At 30.2% G+C, this 17,535-nt stretch overlaps 2 protein-coding genes across 2 annotated transcripts; one reads left to right on the top strand and one right to left on the bottom strand.

Annotated features, from left to right (window-relative positions):
- Positions 1-1,260: 1,260 nt before the first annotated feature.
- On the top strand, positions 1,261-5,262 carry LOC109809865 (uncharacterized). Its single transcript, XM_020373279.3, has 5 exons — positions 1,261-2,628; positions 3,283-3,805; positions 3,885-4,104; positions 4,353-4,409; positions 4,895-5,262. Exons 1-5 carry the CDS (start codon positions 1,647-1,649, stop codon positions 5,138-5,140), a joined length of 2,028 nt encoding a protein of 675 aa, XP_020228868.1. The 5' UTR covers positions 1,261-1,646; the 3' UTR covers positions 5,141-5,262.
- Positions 5,263-9,052: 3,790 nt separating this feature from the next.
- Positions 9,053-10,358, bottom strand: LOC109808365 (F-box/kelch-repeat protein At1g80440). The gene has a single exon (XM_020371348.3). It carries the CDS (start codon positions 10,223-10,225, stop codon positions 9,152-9,154), a length of 1,074 nt encoding a protein of 357 aa, XP_020226937.2. The 5' UTR covers positions 10,226-10,358; the 3' UTR covers positions 9,053-9,151.
- Positions 10,359-17,535: the final 7,177 nt, after the last annotated feature.

Below are 17,535 nucleotides of genomic sequence, written 5' to 3'. Positions count from 1 at the left end.
ATTATTTTCGTGTTAGATATGTTTCGAGTGTCGAATGAAATTCTAGTTCTGCTAAATTAATATAAAGGCACTAATTTCCTTTACAATAATGACAAGAATTTAGGGGTAAAAGCATTCTCTAGAAGGAAATATGATGGTAAAAGGCAGGGGAGTGCAAAGCTGCACTTTGCAAATTGGGATAACTGATTGAATTAATCCATTTCAAAAAATTTGATCTATATTTTAAAAAACAATTAAGTCGATTTATTTTATAAAAAAAATGGGTTAATCGATCTACTTATAAAATGGATTAGCTCGGCTTTGTTTGAGTTTTACAAAAATTTAATCCCTGAACATCCTAGTAAAATGTGGAAGCAAATAATTTAACATGTCTCGGACACAAAAGAAAGTTTATCAACTATGGCACAAAACATGCAGCGTGAATCATTAACTATTTCACTTTATTGCCTTTGGGGATGTTTGTTACATAATATCATTTTGCATTTCTTAAAATTACGTTTTCAAGAATATTATAATTAAATTGAAATGTCAATTTTTATTTTTTTAAGAAAATACTTGGTTATATTTTAATATTTTTAAAATTTAAAATGATCTAAATATTAATAAGTAAAAATAATTTTTATTAATATTCTAATAAAAAATATTACTTTACTGTTAACTTTTATAGAAATAAAAAAAAAATATCTGTGAATATATTTTCATAATTTTCTAACAAATATGGAAATAAATAACCTCATTTATACTTTTAATAACAGAAGATGCATGAAACAAATTTCTGGCTTGTTGGCCAATAAGCGGAAATGCATGTTTTAACTTTTAAATATATTTTTCAAGAAATAATTGAAAGTGTCAAAATAATAATTATTTTAAAAAATAAAAACATGAATATGTAGTTATTGTTTTTTAATATCATCATTTACTTAATGAAAATGATCAACCAAAAAGTGATTAAATTACTTATTATAATAGAAAAAATTGAGAGAACCTTTCGTAATCATTTACCAAAACTCTGACGTGACATCCGATCCGAGCTTGCACATGAAAGTAGTTGCGACCAGCGAATTCTGTAATAATTAATTCAATGATTTAAGAAAAATGCTTTTTAAACCTCAAAATGAGCTAATAAAAAGTACTTTTTTAATTTGAATCTGCATTTCTAAAATATTTGTATAAAAATAATAATAAGATATAAAAATAATATGTTATATATAAATATAACATCATTTTCTGGACCGATTATTTATGCTTTGGTCCAAAAGAAAATTGAGTTTGTTTTTGGTTGACCAACCTAACACATGTGCGAGGCACGTGCATCCTTTTGTGTCAAACTCATACCCCTCTGTCTCTTCTCTTCCACTTTTTGTTATTGAAGTACATTACATTGCAGGCCAAGGAACAATTCAAGAATGATCGTTGACCCTCAAAGCACACATCCTTGGAGTACCAATACATGTAACTCATGCTCTTAGTTTCTTCTTGAAAAACATTTTTGTCAAACTCTCTCTTTGCTATGAAAAATGCATCAAGAACTATAACACACCTTTTCTTTCGGTGTTTCTTTCTTGATAAAACTTAAACTTCCTATATATGGTAGGTGAGTGTGAGAGAGAACCAACATTGCTGAAACCAATGATTCCAAAAAGGAAATGAATAAGGATACTATACTAATGGAGGATTGCAACAATAGAGGAGAAGTTCATGCAAATTCAACTAAGAACTCTTCATCCAGATTATCTATCAGTTTGAAATCCACGTTATCTGGAAGATCAACTCCACAACATTATTCTCCTTCTTTTCAGCGACCACATTCTGGTTTAACACCAAGAAGAGAAACCAAGGGTGGTGCACAGTGTTTTGGGAGCAACCGATTACTTCTGTGGCTGTTTCTGATTACCCTTTGGGCTTATCTTGGATTTTGTGTTCAATCTAGGTGGGCACATGATGATAATGATGAGGAATTTTCAGGCTTTGAAAGCAGGCAAAGTGATAGAACAAACTCATATATTGAACAGAATCGGCATCATGATTTGTTTGTCAAAAACATTTCCTTATCTGTTAGTATTGGAAGAGATGGGAACAAAACAATGAATGTGGCTTTGGCCAAGAAAGAATATGGTGTTCTATCTCAACTCAAGGCTAGCTCAAAGAAAAGGAGAAGATCAATGCGTGCTTTGAGAGGTAAGAGGAGGCGAAAACATAGAGTTGAGAGTGCTGGTATAGAGGAGCAAGGGCCAGAAATTCCTCAAAGGAATTCTACCTATGGATTCCTTGTTGGTCCATTTGGTTCAATAGAGGATAGAATTCTGCAATGGAGTCCTAAGAGGCGTTATGAAACGTGGGAAAGGAAAGGGGAGTTTGCAAGGCTTGTTTGGTCAAGAAGGTTTGTGTTGATATTTCATGAGCTTTCAATGACTGGGGCACCACTTTCAATGATGGAGTTGGGAACTGAACTCTTGAGTTGTGGGGCTTCTGTTTCAGCTGTGGTGCTTAGCAGGAAGGGTGGTTTGATGCAAGAACTTGGTAGGAGACAAATCAAGGTGCTTGATGACAAAGCATACCTCAGCTTCAAAACTGCAACCAAGGCAGATTTTGTCATTGCTGGATCAGCTGTCTGTGCATCATGGATTGGTATGATACTATGATCAAATTGGTTTAGTTTTCCTTATGCAGTGCTGTAGTTTTCAGTGTTGGAATGTGGATGTGTCGTGTATTTGGGGGTAAATAATTTTTCAACTCAAGTGCAAAGCTTACATTGATGCTGAATGAACATCAGTTTCTAGCTTTTGCACAACAGGACAATGCTTGGTAGTTGTGTTGCTACTTCAAATTATGACTTTAAAAGAAAGATTAAAAACTTGAACAATACATTTTTGAAGACCTTACTTTTCCATGCCTTACTTTTCTATATAAACAATACCAAAATATCATAGGCTTAATTTCGCATCCTCATACTAATTCTTAATTTATTGGCATAGGACTTTTACTTTTCACCAATTATGTTATGCAATGTATTTATTCTCAACATCTTACTGAATGACACTGAAATAGGATTCTCCTCCCCATGCCTAGCCACTTTCATATAAACATGAGCTTTATCCTTTTAATCATTCTCCTGACAATTGATAGAAAAAGTGGTCAAGTAATTGTATGCTTATTTTCAGATTTTGTACCATTATCAAGATGAGAACTTCGATACATATCATAAACAATATGGAAAACCATGAGTTTGGAACTTCATACTTGTACCCTTCTTACTAGAACACCTTTCTTGTATATTTCCAGAACAATACATTGAACATTTTCCTGCTGGTGCAAGTAAAGTTGCTTGGTGGATTATGGAAAACCGTCGAGAGTACTTTGATCGTGCAAAGAATGTGTTGCACAGAGTGAAGATATTGTTTTTTCTTTCTGAATTACAATCTAAGCAATGGCAAAAATGGTGTGAAGAAGAAGGCATAAAACTGAGATCAAAGCCTACACTTGTTCCTTTGTCTGTTAATGATGAACTAGCTTTTGTAGCCGGCATTCCCTCTACTCTTAACACTCCATCCTTCAGTGCTACAAAAATGGATGAGAAGAGAGAGTTGTTGCGAAATTCGGTCCGAAGAGAAATGGGGTTAACTGATACTGATATGCTTGTTATGACTCTGAGTAGCATCAACCGTGGAAAGGGTCAGCTATTGCTTCTTGAATCAGCAAGTTCAATAGTAGAACATGGACCATTGCACGACGATATGAAAATGCAAAACTCATCAGATGATAGCAGTGTAGACTTGAACAATACCTCAAGAAATTTTATAAACAGGTTACATGAATCTAAAAACTATATGGCAGTTTAGTGTTATAAATTTATTCATTATTGATGTATAATTTTATGCTCACAGAAGGGAAGTGTTGTCCCACAACAATGGTTCAATGGCACAATCTCTCAAAATTCTCATTGGCTCCGTGGGATCTAAGAGTAACAAGGTCGATTATGTCAAAGGTCTTCTAAGTTTCTTAGCAAAGCATTCCAAATTGTCAAAGTCGGTTTTGTGGACCTCAGCCACAACACGTGTAGCCTCACTTTACTCTGCTGCAGATGTTTATGTCACAAACTCTCAGGTAAACCATGTTTAAATTATTTATCATGTCATAGAATATAATTGACTTGTGATGTGAGTGCAGAACTCAGATCGAGTCTATCACCTTAGTCGCTACTAGTGTAAGGCAATGTTATTATTGTTGTTGTGATTGTATAGTATATGTTTTACATTTGCTGCATTCTTTACTCTGCTAGCATTTATTGTTATTAAATTGCTTGAATGAAAATACTGTAATGACTTTTGTTTCTTTTGCAAAATGGTGAACAGGGACTGGGAGAAACATTTGGACGTGTGACTATAGAAGCAATGGCATTTGGTCTTCCGGTATGACTATAGAAACATTTTCAAGCATGATGCTACTTTTGTCATTTGCAATTTGAGAAAATAGGTTATATACGTATAGGATAAGTTTGTTAACGTTTATAGTAAATAACTTCAAAAAAATCTTAATAACAATAATTTCTAATTAGTTCATAGTTTTCGATGTCAGTACATAATCATTAAGCCTTTTAAATATTGTTACTTAATTTGAGTTTAGAAATGTAAAATTAGTTGTCCCTAGACTGTTCTCAAACAAGTAACCTTCAATCTATTGAGGTTTCTAACGTATCATAGCCCAAATTACTATTAATTACATATTGAGAGTACAACACTATATCCTGCTTATTTCTATAATTCGGTGAGGGTAGTTGATACTTGATAATCTCTAGGTTTTATCTCTCTACGACTCTACCTATGTGAAAAGTTTCTTGAATGGTACAAGTGAATAATGACAGTTTTTTTTTTTTTCATTTAAAAATATGGAGTAGGTGTTTGGAACAGATGCCGGAGGAACGCAAGAGATTGTTGATCATAATGTGACAGGTCTTCTTCATCCAATTGGACGCACAGGGAATCATGTCCTTGCACAGAATCTCCGGTATTTACTTGAAAACCGATTGGCAAGAGAGCAAATGGGGAATGAAGGAAGAAAAAAGGTGCAGAGGATGTTCTTGAAGCAGCACATGTATGAGAAATTTGTAGAGGTTCTTGTCATGTGCATGAGGAGCAAATAATTGCTTTGCACTTGAAATATTCTCATTCTTTTATTGGATTATCACATGATTCTGTCAATTTCTTTATATTCAAAATGTAATTCTTGTGCCCTGTTAATGAAGTAAGATCATTTAAGAGGAAATGATGTGTTGTGCCTTTCTACAAACCAAAATTAGTTGACTTTGAAAATGATTTCTATTGCAAAACAAACTACTAACTATAAAATAGTGCGTGTTTGGTTTCAATTTTTAAATGTAAGTTCTTCATCTCTCCACATTCAATTATCAATTTATAGAGAAGTCATTATTTTTTCTTTTTAGTTAAACGTGAAAAATCACGTTTTAACGCTGATATAAAAACACGGATAATATATCTTATTCAATAAAGAAACTCAATTTTACATCCTCCCAAAAGTACAAAAGGTAGACTCCATATAAAGGATCAACGGATCTTACTTTAGCATGGACAAAAAAAAAAGTTAGTAGATAGTTAGATTTTTTAAATATGTTGTTTGGTTTGATTTTTTTTTGTTATGTTTATAGAGAAAAATTTGCTGTGAGAAACAAAAATAATTTTATACCCCCCTAAAGCAATTAGTTAGAGTTTTTAATTTGTTTCATTAATTTTTAGGCTACTAGAAGATAATAGTCATTACCTCTTTTATCATTAAATAATCCTCCCCTACCTGTGACCTTCCTAACAAGCGTGAGTGGATTTTTATTCATGAAAATTAAATACTTGTCACAGTAGCTAGATATAACGAATGCATTTTCCACGATGTATTTAAAAATCTGAGTGAGTTGTATAACAATAGCTATGAGTGGCTACAATTGAGTCAAAAGAATTAATTAGTCTGAGGTTATGAATATGTTTTTGAGTTAATCACTTATACACTGTTAGTATAAAATTAATAATAAAATAACACAATTAAATTATATAATTAGTTGTCAGTGTAAAAAAAATTTACGTTGTATAGGTGATTAACTCTATTTTATATGTTGGAATTTGTATTGAGGGGGTTATGTACTTGTTTGGGTTATGAATGCAAGGAGCGTGCGCCTAAAAGGCCCATTTTATGTTTCCATTTTAGTCATTAAAGAGTGTCTAGAACTCGAGCAATTATCTTCAAGTTCACGATCATTGTGGTCCTCGTTAATCTACTTCTCCTCAAATGACATATAGTTGAATGTTATTAATGTTTTTTTCTAAAATATATTTCACATGATATTGACTAAAAGTATGGACGTGTCATAATCTCAAACTACTTGATAATTTCTTCTAGAACCGGATACAATTGGCTGGTCTTAGAGGAAAGGAGTCACTAAGCTAATTAATTCGCTCAACTCTTGAAATTAGTCTTTAAAAAAATATATATATATAATTTGTTCAAAATTGAATAAAAAGTCCAGAACTTATTCGAATATGTTTGCTAGGAAAAAAATAAAACTTTTTTTTTTACTTTTTTTAATTAAAACAAGTTAATATTTTTTATCCTGTTTGTTACAAGTATTCTCCATCAATGGACTAGAAACTAATGTTGTTTACAATAAGTGAAAATGTTATTGGTCTAAAGAATTGTTGTATATGATTGAAATTCAACATGAGATTTTTCACTAAATAAATCATCTTTCTCACAATGGATGAGTGAAGAATGTTTAACCATTACACTAATTCATCAACTTAAAAAACTTAAGATTATGATGATTAATATAATTTTAATTTAATATTATAATAGTAGTTATATCAATGACATTTAATTTCTAATCGTAAATACTAGACATATTTTTAATTTAGTTGTATTTAATTTTGAATATTACATTTTTTTTATATTGACCATAAATAATCATTTGTCTATCTATCTACTAAAGGAATCTAGCATAATTGATTGAACAAGTTGCATGAGTTGTTAAAGATCCATTAGTACCAAATTTGATTCCCAAAGATTAAAAAAAAAATGATCATCTATCTCTTTTGTTGCAAAGGAAAAGAATCGATTAGATTTAAGAAATTTAAGGGGGGAAATGCATGAATAAAATGAATTAAGAGAAATTTCATTACATTGACTACTAGGACATCACATGATAGAAAGTTTACGTAAAATGTACAAAATTTAAAATTCTAACTTTATTGTCATCATTATACACAAGCAAATGACAACTAACAAAATTTCATTAATAAATTGTACAAGGTGAAAAAATTATGTATTAAATATCTTGATAATTTTTTTTTTTTGCAAAATAAGATACCAATAATATGAATAATTTTTTTGAAATTGGAAATATCTAATTTATTTCATTTAATAACTTTTTTTTTCGGATTTCACTCCTTTTAAATGAGAGAGGTGCACTTTAAAAGATAAATATAATAATTGATTAAAAATTAAAAATTTAATCATTGGTAATTATAATAAAATCAAATAAATATATAATAAAATCTAAAACTATTTTTCAGTATGATATACACGTAGAGTTATAAATTATCCCATAATTTAAAGTATAGTTATTGGAATATAATTATTGTCCCATAAGTTATAAATATAATTGTTGTACCATAACATAAAATTTATAGATTTATCACTAAATTTAGTAATTCATCTAAAACTAATTATAAAATCAAGTCATTTTCATTTATATAAAGATAATTATAATTAGTGAAAAAAAAAGACAGTCTATGTTTCGATGATAACTTTTTCTATAATATATATATATATATGTGTGCTAATGAAATAGTATATGATTATCAACAATTTCAAAAATAAAACCTTTTTGTAAACAGGCTTTTTTTTGTCTTCTATGGTACTATGTAATATTTTTGAAAAGTTAAACATATCATAAATAATGTGTAAATCAAAATAAAGAATCAATTTTATATATAGATATAGATTTAAAATAGAGATTTAATATATTATTATTAAAATGGATATCTGTTTTTAAAAGTTGACGAGGATATTGATTTTCAAAAAAGAATAGTACATTTTACGCGGTTTAAATAAATAGAATAATGTGAAGCACAATTAGATTATAGTTACTAGACTAGGTGGTGTCCGAAATTTAAGTTACTTTAGTTTGGAAAGGATCAGACAAATGAAATCGAAACACGTGTCTCCTTTCCAGATGAAAACTTGAATTGAAAAGAAAATTGTGTTGTGGGGACCCAAAAATATAATCATTCAAAGAGGACCATTGCTTAGCACTCAAGGCTTGGCCCATACAAACAAAAGTTAAATTCCACTTCCTCAAACTGACACACAATTACACTGCCACATTTCTCACTTCATATACCCAAATCATTCATAAAATTTTTATTCAAAACAATCTTAACATGTAACATAATTTTATTTTTAATATATATTTAACCAACTTACATTTATGATTGATTTTGAACTACAAGTAGATAGATGGTTACATTTCAGGATCTCTTTTCAGAACATATTTCATATAATCAAATTTTCATTATTTGACATTTGGCTTCTCCGTTAATCCTGCTTATGCTTTCTCACATTAAATTAGACCAGCAGATACCGTGCCACATAAGTGCATATTAGTCCTAAATTAATCTTTGATTTATGTTAATTTTGAGACATTAGTCCATGTCCATAAAAAAATATTAAATTAAATAAATGACAGCACATTAATAGACATCTAGGAAAACAGAATTAAAATTGTGTGTCACATTCGTGGAGTTCAAGTCTTTAAACGAATCTCGAATCTCTCATTCTTTTTCCAATAGGAGCATTGGAAAGTGGACCACTCTCATTCTTTTTACTATAGGAGTATTGAAAAGTGGAAATTTAGTGCAAATGAGTTTCAAAGACACCCTGATTTTTAGAGTTTAATAATCTACATTATCAACCAAAAATCATCTTTATACAGAAGTTCAGGAGGAGATAGATTTTTTTTTTTTCACTCGCGCTATTTCAATTCTTTAAGAAAAAAGATTAAGTTTTCAAGATGGAAAACTATACTCTATATAGAGTATATATACCTATAATTGTATAATATTTATGTAGAAAAATGAAAATGCAAATTTTCCTAAATCTCCAAAACGCAACCAGTTTGGACATGTCCTCTGAAGGCCTCCGGTGTCTCCAGTTTTCTCCAGTTACAACTCTTCGCATCGAAAGCATAAGCCACGTGGACTTCCCCGTAGCCGCTGGATCCGATCACCACCAGTGTCCCATCCAACGCTCCAATGTACGCCACGTTGCACACATCCCCGGGCACCGCCGCAATCCTCTGCCACGTGTCCCTCCGCATGGCCATCAACTCACCCCCGACGCACAGGTACGCCCCCTCGCCATCGCCATCGCCACCGTCCACGAACGTCCTCGGACACGTGGCGCAATCCAAGAAGCCATCCTTCACTTCTCCCCAGCGCCACGTGGCGGGATCGAACGCCTCCGCGCTCTTCTCGAACCTTCCCTGCGCGTCCGTCGGGTAACCCCCGACGACGAAGAACCGGCCGCGGCGGAAGACGCCGCGGCACTCGTCGCGCTCCGCCGCCATGTCCGGCAGCGGAATCCAGCAGTCCGACGAGACGTCATAAGCAAGCGCGGAGCGCAGCGCGTTCTTCTCGTTGTCGTGTCCGCCGGCGACGAAAACCGTGGCGTGGGAGTCGGAGGCGGCGCACGCGAAGAAGGTGCGGGGTCCGCCGGGCATGCAGGCGGCGCGGCGCCACTTGGCCGACAAGAAGTTATAAACAAAAACCGAATTGGATGCTTTCCATGAATTAGGGTCCAACCCGCCCAACACAACCAGATCGTACCCGACGCCCACTACCTGACAGAACATGGGTAACCCCGAATTGAACTCGGGTGGGCCTGGCAGTTCGGCCCAATTACCCGTTTGGGGTTCGAACACGCTGAGTCTGTAAACCGGGTTGGTCACGCGCTTGGTCGAAGCGGTTCCCGGTTCGACCTTTGCTTGAACCATGAGCATGACGTTCTGGGCGTGGCCTGTGGTGCGGCGTTGACGGTGGAACTCCGGCGCGTGAATCTGGGATTTCCAGAGTCTGCAGACCGACGCCACCGTGGGGAACTCTTGATACGACACCCGTATCAGACAGTCCCGGGCCACGTCCTCTGGTAGACCTGAAATTAACTCCATGGTGAGAGTAGAGAAATCGATTACCTTTGCAGAAAGAAAGGATCTTTGCGATGTTGGAGGAAAAGGGTTTGGAGAATGATGATATGCTATGATATGAGGGTTTGGGATTTTATAGAATGGGGAAAATGGGGTGCACATGGTTTAGGGTAAGTTATGAATTATGAGTGAGAAGGCAAATGGCATTCTAGAAGGAAGGGGTGTTGAAAGCGACACATAAGGATGAGCATTGGAAAAGGGGACGCAACGGAACGGTCTATTATTTTTTATTTCTATTATCTCCACTAAAATATTCCCTTCTTTTTTATTTTTGTACACCCCACTTATCTTCTAGAACACCGAATCATTCCAACATAAATTACTTAAATAAGCTAACATATCTTATGAATAAGATTTTTGAAAAATGAGTACGAAACACAAATATTCAAAGCAAAGACAAAACATAATTAAAACTAACTTATTTCAAAATTTGAGATGCAATTTGATTTTCCTTCGATCAAAATCTTTTATTTTTCCATGCAGAAAATCTTTAAAAATAATTCATAATTGTTATGAAATTGTGTCTTATTTTAATATAATTTTTTAATTAATAAAAAATAACTATCGTTGGTAAATCTGGACCAATTATAAATCGGATAAATTAGCTGTTGCTTTTTAGTTAGTGAATACCATCTTTACTTTATCTTTGCAAAATTCTTGACGTTAGAAGTTAGATTAAATAAATTACAGGAGAGAGTTTTTGTTTGAACCGTGATTTGTGACTTTTTCTCGGTACCATCGTGGTTTATGCCTATAAATTAAAAGTTAAACATCAACTTATAAAGAACATGTTTCAAAATCGCTACTCGTAAATTACAAGAATGCTTTCAATTTTTATTATTATAATTTTTAATGCATTTAAATTTTTGTACTATAAAAAGTTTAACAAATATATATGTATAGGTAGTTCTTATGAAAATTAATAAACGTATATTTCAAATGACATTTAAAATAAATTAAATTCATAATTATTATTTAAAGTTAACTCAATTAATTTTAATTGATATTGATAAATCAGTTATTTATTTTTAGTATAAAGATAGTATATATTTTTTTTTTAATTGTATTATTGACAGAAGGTGCATCCTATAGTTAAAAGCATAAGATTGTCTAAATTGGGAGTTTGTTAGAAATATTCTTGAGGATATTGGATGCCACAACAATTTTATTAATTTTGTTTGGTGGTGCATCTCCTCATCAAAACTTGGAGTTTTATGAAATAGGGAGTCATTAGATGAATTCGATTTGCAAAAGGGGATTAGGCAAGGAAACCCAATTTCTTCTTATTTGTTTGTGCTTTGTATTGAGCGACTATTCCCCCTAATTCAATTAGCCGTGGAAGCCAAACAATGGAGGCCAATTCATATAGCTAGAATAGCTCCTAAGCTGTTTCACTTGGTGCTTGCGGATGATCTAATTCTATTTGCTAAAGCTAGTGAGGAGCAGGCTAATATTATTACTATAATTTTGGAATGTTTTTGCAAGAGTACTAGTCAAAAAATTAACAAGAATAAAACTCGTGTTTACTTCTCAAAGAATGTGAGGTGGCACTAAAAGCAACAGACTAGTTAGGTCTTAGGAATTCAATCCATGGGAGACTTGGTAATTAATGGCCAAATGGTGGAATTCTGGAATGATGAATGGATTCCAAATTTAGGGAGACTGATTGAACGAGCAACAAAAACTATTTCTAGTCCTCACCTTAATTTTAAGGTGAAAGATTTGGTAACCAAAATAGGTGATTGGGATTTTTTCGCTATTAATAATATATTGGAAGAGTGTGTTTTAAATTGTATTTGTGCAATCCTTCCACCGAACGATCTAAGACATCCTGATGTGTTATCTTGGAAAGGAACTTCAACAGGTAAATTCTTTGTGTTTTTCAACATATACACAGCTGATATCAAGCTTTGATTCATACAATGAAAGGAACTTGTTGTTTGTGGAAATTTGGTCATGGCCTGGGCCTGAACAGATCCGCACCTTGCTATGGAAAATTGCAAATTTCAACTTGTTGACTAATGCAGTTAGATATAGTAAACATTTGATAGAGAATTAGTCTTGTTTATATTGTGCACATTGCATTGAAGATCTGGACCATGTTATGTGATTCTACCCCCCATAAGGGTTGTTTGGTATATGTTACTCTTTGGATAGCAACACTCTTGGTTTTTGACAAAGATTTCTCGTCATGACTCCTAGCTAATTTAAGCTAGCATTCCAGCACAAATAATAGAAGATGGAACATCTTTTTGTAGTGGCCTTGGATGTGTTTTGGAGATGCAGGAACGAGTTTGTGTTTCAAGATAATGTTTCACAATTTATAGAAATAAAATTTCACATTCTTGTAGGTGAACTGTCTATCAGGACAAGCTGCTTGCATATTAAGGACAAACCTACTGTTGATAAAATAGTTTTGGAGCCCATGCTTTTGAGGTGGGAACCCCCTCCCCAGGTGTGATGAAATTAAATTGTGGCCTCCATGAAAGCAATGAAGGTAGCTAGCTGTAAGAGGTGTTTTTCATAACTTTTATGGTGCTGTTGTTTTTTCTTTTTCTGCAAATATTAGTTACTATTTGGTGCCTCTTGCAGAGTTATAGGCAATTCATTTTGTTATAAATATTGCTTGAAATAAAGAGTTTAGTAACTTCATAGTAGAATCAAATTCTTGTGGTGACTTTGTTGAAAGAAGAATATACTCTCTATCATCCTTGTTTTCGATTGGTGCAAAACAAAACATTATTTTTTTAATTTTGCCAGTCGATGATTAATTTGGTTTTATGTGTTACGCGAAGCAAATCAAGTAGTTGATAAGATGGTCAATTATGATTTGTCTCTAAAAGGTAATATTTGTATATTTGATAATGTTAAATTTTTCTTTGCTTCATTTGTAAAAGCAACTATTGTTTATACTTTATTTGTAAGAGCAAATATTATTCATACTTTATTCCCTTGTGATTTTTAATTGATTGTGTGAAAAATATTTAACCCTTCAATTAAAAAAATGTATTATTGACATCTCATCTCATCATATATTTTGTGAATTAATGTGCAATTTAAAAGAAAAAATTACGTTGTAATATAAGAAAAGTTAGATTAATAGTTGTATGCAATTAATAGACAAAGATGTCTAAAAAAAACTAAACATCATAAGAGTTTATCATTGTTATAAATTAATGTTTTTCATTAGCGCTATTATTTAGTTAATTGAACATTTTTTTTATATAGATGATTTCACTTTCTTTATTTTGCACTAATGGGGTCGAGACACTTCGTACCTCTATTAAAAATATAATAAAAATAAAATAAAATAATAAAAGTATACTGATCTAATTAGTATTATGATTAATTCATTAATTTTAAATTTTTAAATTTGATTAAAAAATAATTTTTTTAATTTTTTAGAATAAAATAGTATAATGGTAAAAAAATGGAGACCAAGGTAATTACTGAAAAGGGTATCCTCTTTATATATAGTATAAATTAGTATAGAAGTATAAATTCATTAGTTTCAAGTTCTTAAATTTAAATAAAAAATATTTTTTTTAATTTTTTTAAAATACAAGAGTATAATAGTAAAAAAAAAATGAAGATCTACCAAAAAATCTCCTTTATATATTATTATAAATTTGTAATAAATAATTGATGTTTTTGGTCAATGGTAGTATATTGACTTTAATGGTTTGCTTCTAGTATCTGGCTGAGCTGTGTTAATATTGCCAAAATCCAATACTGTTGCTTTCCTTGTTAGTGACGATGGCCCGGTGTTAAAATAAATTCGAATATATTAAGAAAATTAGTATTTTCATTTGTGCAATATTTAAGAGAAATATAGACTTACTTTTAAATACGTTAATTAGTTATACTCTTAATATATTATGAGGCTATTAATGAATCATATACTTATTTCTTATCAAAATAAATGTTTTTATTAAAAAATTAACAATATAAATTATCTTAATTGTTTGAAAAAGTATTCATTTGACTTTTGAGTTATATCATTAAATATAATTATAACTTACATTATTTTAATTCAATTTATATTTTTAAAATAAAATTTTAAATTATTATAGTATTAATTAAAGTTAAATAATTTAATTGTTTTCATTGATTTTGATTAATTAAATATTTTTTATATATAAAAACAATGGTGACTCTGAGTACTATAGTGGCACGATTACCCAGGACTTCATTATCAGAAGGACACATAAAAAATTATTTAGTGCATATAATATAAAAATATATAATTAATTATTGAAGAAAATAAATTGATTATGAATAATTAATCAATAATTGGTTTTTCTACTAGTAAAAAAAACTACCAATAATTTTGGAAAAATAAATTAATAATATTAAATGTAAAGGGAAAAGTGTGATATGCTATTTTTTTTTTATAAACTTTCATAAGTATTCATGTAAAATTATAAATAAGAGTTGATTTTAATTTTTTTCATTTTTCGTTATTTTTAATTTCTTTTATTTTTTTTTTAAATAATAACCTATCTTACTCTACTTATATCTTAAAATCAAATTATGAACTTCACTTTCTCTATCGCGAATTTTCTTATAATGTGTTATCACTATTGATCTATTTTTTCATTCCATAATGGTGCCTAATAATAATTTATAGTCATATTTAATTATTTTTCATTATCCTCCTTGTTAACAAAATATTTCTAAATGTATTTTACTAAATCTTTTAAAATTGTTGATGAGTTTATTTTTTATATATATATAAAGAAGTATTTTTCATTTGTAGCGATATGTTGTAAAAGCGGGATGCAAAACATATAATATATTTTAATGATTGATATATAATTTGATTAAATATAAATTATATATGTTTTTGAGAATTTTTTTATTGAAAACAAAGGATTTCTTTGGTTAAAAGAAGAGGAGGATAAGTGAGGGATTTTGATTAGAGATGTAAAAAAAATTCAAAAAAATTGATTTAAATTTGAAGCTAAAGTGCACCATTTAAAAAAAAAACATAATCAATTTTCAGAAAAATAAAGTTTATTATCTACATAAAATGGATTTAAAAAATTAAACCGCATTAATAATTAGGTTTGGTATACTAGTGCACTATTTTTAAAATAATAAAATAAAATAAATTAAAAATAATTTACTTATATCTCTTATATTTTATAGTTTAGTGATTTATAGTATCGCATAAAAGTTGAGTATTATGGTTATTATGTTTTTGTCTCTTTGTTTTTTTTTTACTTTTTAATAGTTAGTTATCAAATGATGTTTCTTAATTAATTTTTCACATAATAATTATAATTCTTCAATACTTTTGACTTTTGAGTTGACCTTTAGAAGTTTGTTTGTATTAATTTTTTTTGTTTTATTTTTTTAATAAAATAAACAATTTTTCTACCTTTTATGATGTATTTGTTTACTTAATTAATCTCTAAGTTAAGTGTCTAACTAGTAAAAAAAAATTAGTTTGTCTCTAAAGATTACATTGATCGTAACTTTGTTCACAATTTTGGGAAAAACTATTTTTTTCTTAAAAAAAATTGGTTTAAAACTGGCTCAATTCTTAAAATTGGTTCAAAATTGATTTGTTATAAAATCAATTATAAACCAGCTTTGAACTTGTTTAAAAAAACGATTTGACTTTGAATCAATTTATTAATTTACCTTGATTTTCTTATAACTTTAAATCTAAAAATATAAATAAAGATATTTTAAATATTATACTAAAAATATTTTAAGATCTCTATCATTTCCTCCGAATCCCTCAATATTGAAGGGAAATTAAAATTAAAAGAGGAGGGTTTTCACATAAAAATTGAACCAAACAATTTTATTTTATTTTTATAAAAATTTATCCTCTCACACTTTCATTTTCTTCCAACTAAATACTATGAAATAATTTTTTTAATAAAAAATTCTCAAAAGTATTTTTAAATTTATATTAAACATATTGATATATAACTTTTCTAAATAATCATAAGAATAATGAAAAGTAACATAATATGCATCATTCATTTTCAACAATCAAATCATATGTAATATGATACGTTTATATTATATGTTTGATTATATCTATGTGTTAAAACACTTTTTGGGCAGCTTAGTACTATGAATCGATATTAGCATACCAGAAAAATGATCTTTTCAAAACTACAGAACAATATTATGCATAGGACCAATTCATTGAACCCAATATACGATAAATATCGATCGTATGCATCCCCCATTTTATAGTAGGCATTATTCATTGTCAATGTTGTTTGTTAGGTTTTTTCGAATACTCAGCCTCAACTATTTGATTCACATTGTTTACAAGCTTTTTTAAGCTATAAACTACAGTACTTTCACCATGCTCCACAAGTATTAACTATTAACCTTTGGATTAATGAGGTTCAGAAGACTTCATATTCATGTCCCTCTCTTTTTCCTTTTCTTTTTTTTTCACTCTCTTGTCATAAATTATAAATTTATAATAGTCAAATCCATGCGATCATAGCTCGTTGGTCGAATCACATAATAAAAACTTATGGCAGATCTACACATATAGAAACAGATTTATTTCCTAATTGGACTGAATTACGCGAAATCTGTCTCTCTTATAAACTTGTTTTCAACACGTAGAGACCTCTGAAATCAATTCAATCGTCATCTATAGGAACACGTCTCTCTCTCTCTCTCTCTACATACCAACAATAATACAATATAAATAACATAATACGATTTTTTTTTACACCAACTAATACGAATCTTATTATCTTATTATATAAACAATCATCAAAATTTTAGAAAAGATTATTTTATCGTACGTACTTTATAAGATTATAAACGTAGTTGAAAATTTGAAACAATATTTTGCACATAATAATTTAATCAAGTATTCTTTTATATATTTTTACTTATAAATATTTGGTAAAATATTAATTAAAAAATATATTTCATAAATATAAATTTATATGATCCCGTGTAGCACGGGTAAACTAATTAGTGTTTTATTAAAAAATGAAGTATGAAAAGTGGATGGGATATATCATAAATATGGGAAAGTCGAATGCTAGATTTACCCATTTAAAATTGTATTCATTTGCTCCGAGGATGTGTGAGTGTGATAGAGTTGAAGTATTAATGTACAAAAATATAAGATAAATTAAGCTGAAAATGAAGAAAAGAAATACAAATACCAAATACGGTGATGTGAATAGATCTTCAAATCTAAGCATACAAAATTTCAAAAATGGCCTTATTAGGCTACATTGAATTAACAATGATGTGAGAAGTGATAACAAATGGGT

Source organism: Cajanus cajan, chromosome 5 (genome assembly GCF_000230855.2).
Source record: "Cajanus cajan strain Asha chromosome 5, NIPB_CcT2T_4, whole genome shotgun sequence".
Classification (NCBI taxonomy): domain Eukaryota; kingdom Viridiplantae; phylum Streptophyta; class Magnoliopsida; order Fabales; family Fabaceae; genus Cajanus; species Cajanus cajan.
The sequence above is the reverse complement of the archived record's forward strand: the minus strand, read 5'-3'. Positions and strand labels throughout refer to the sequence as shown.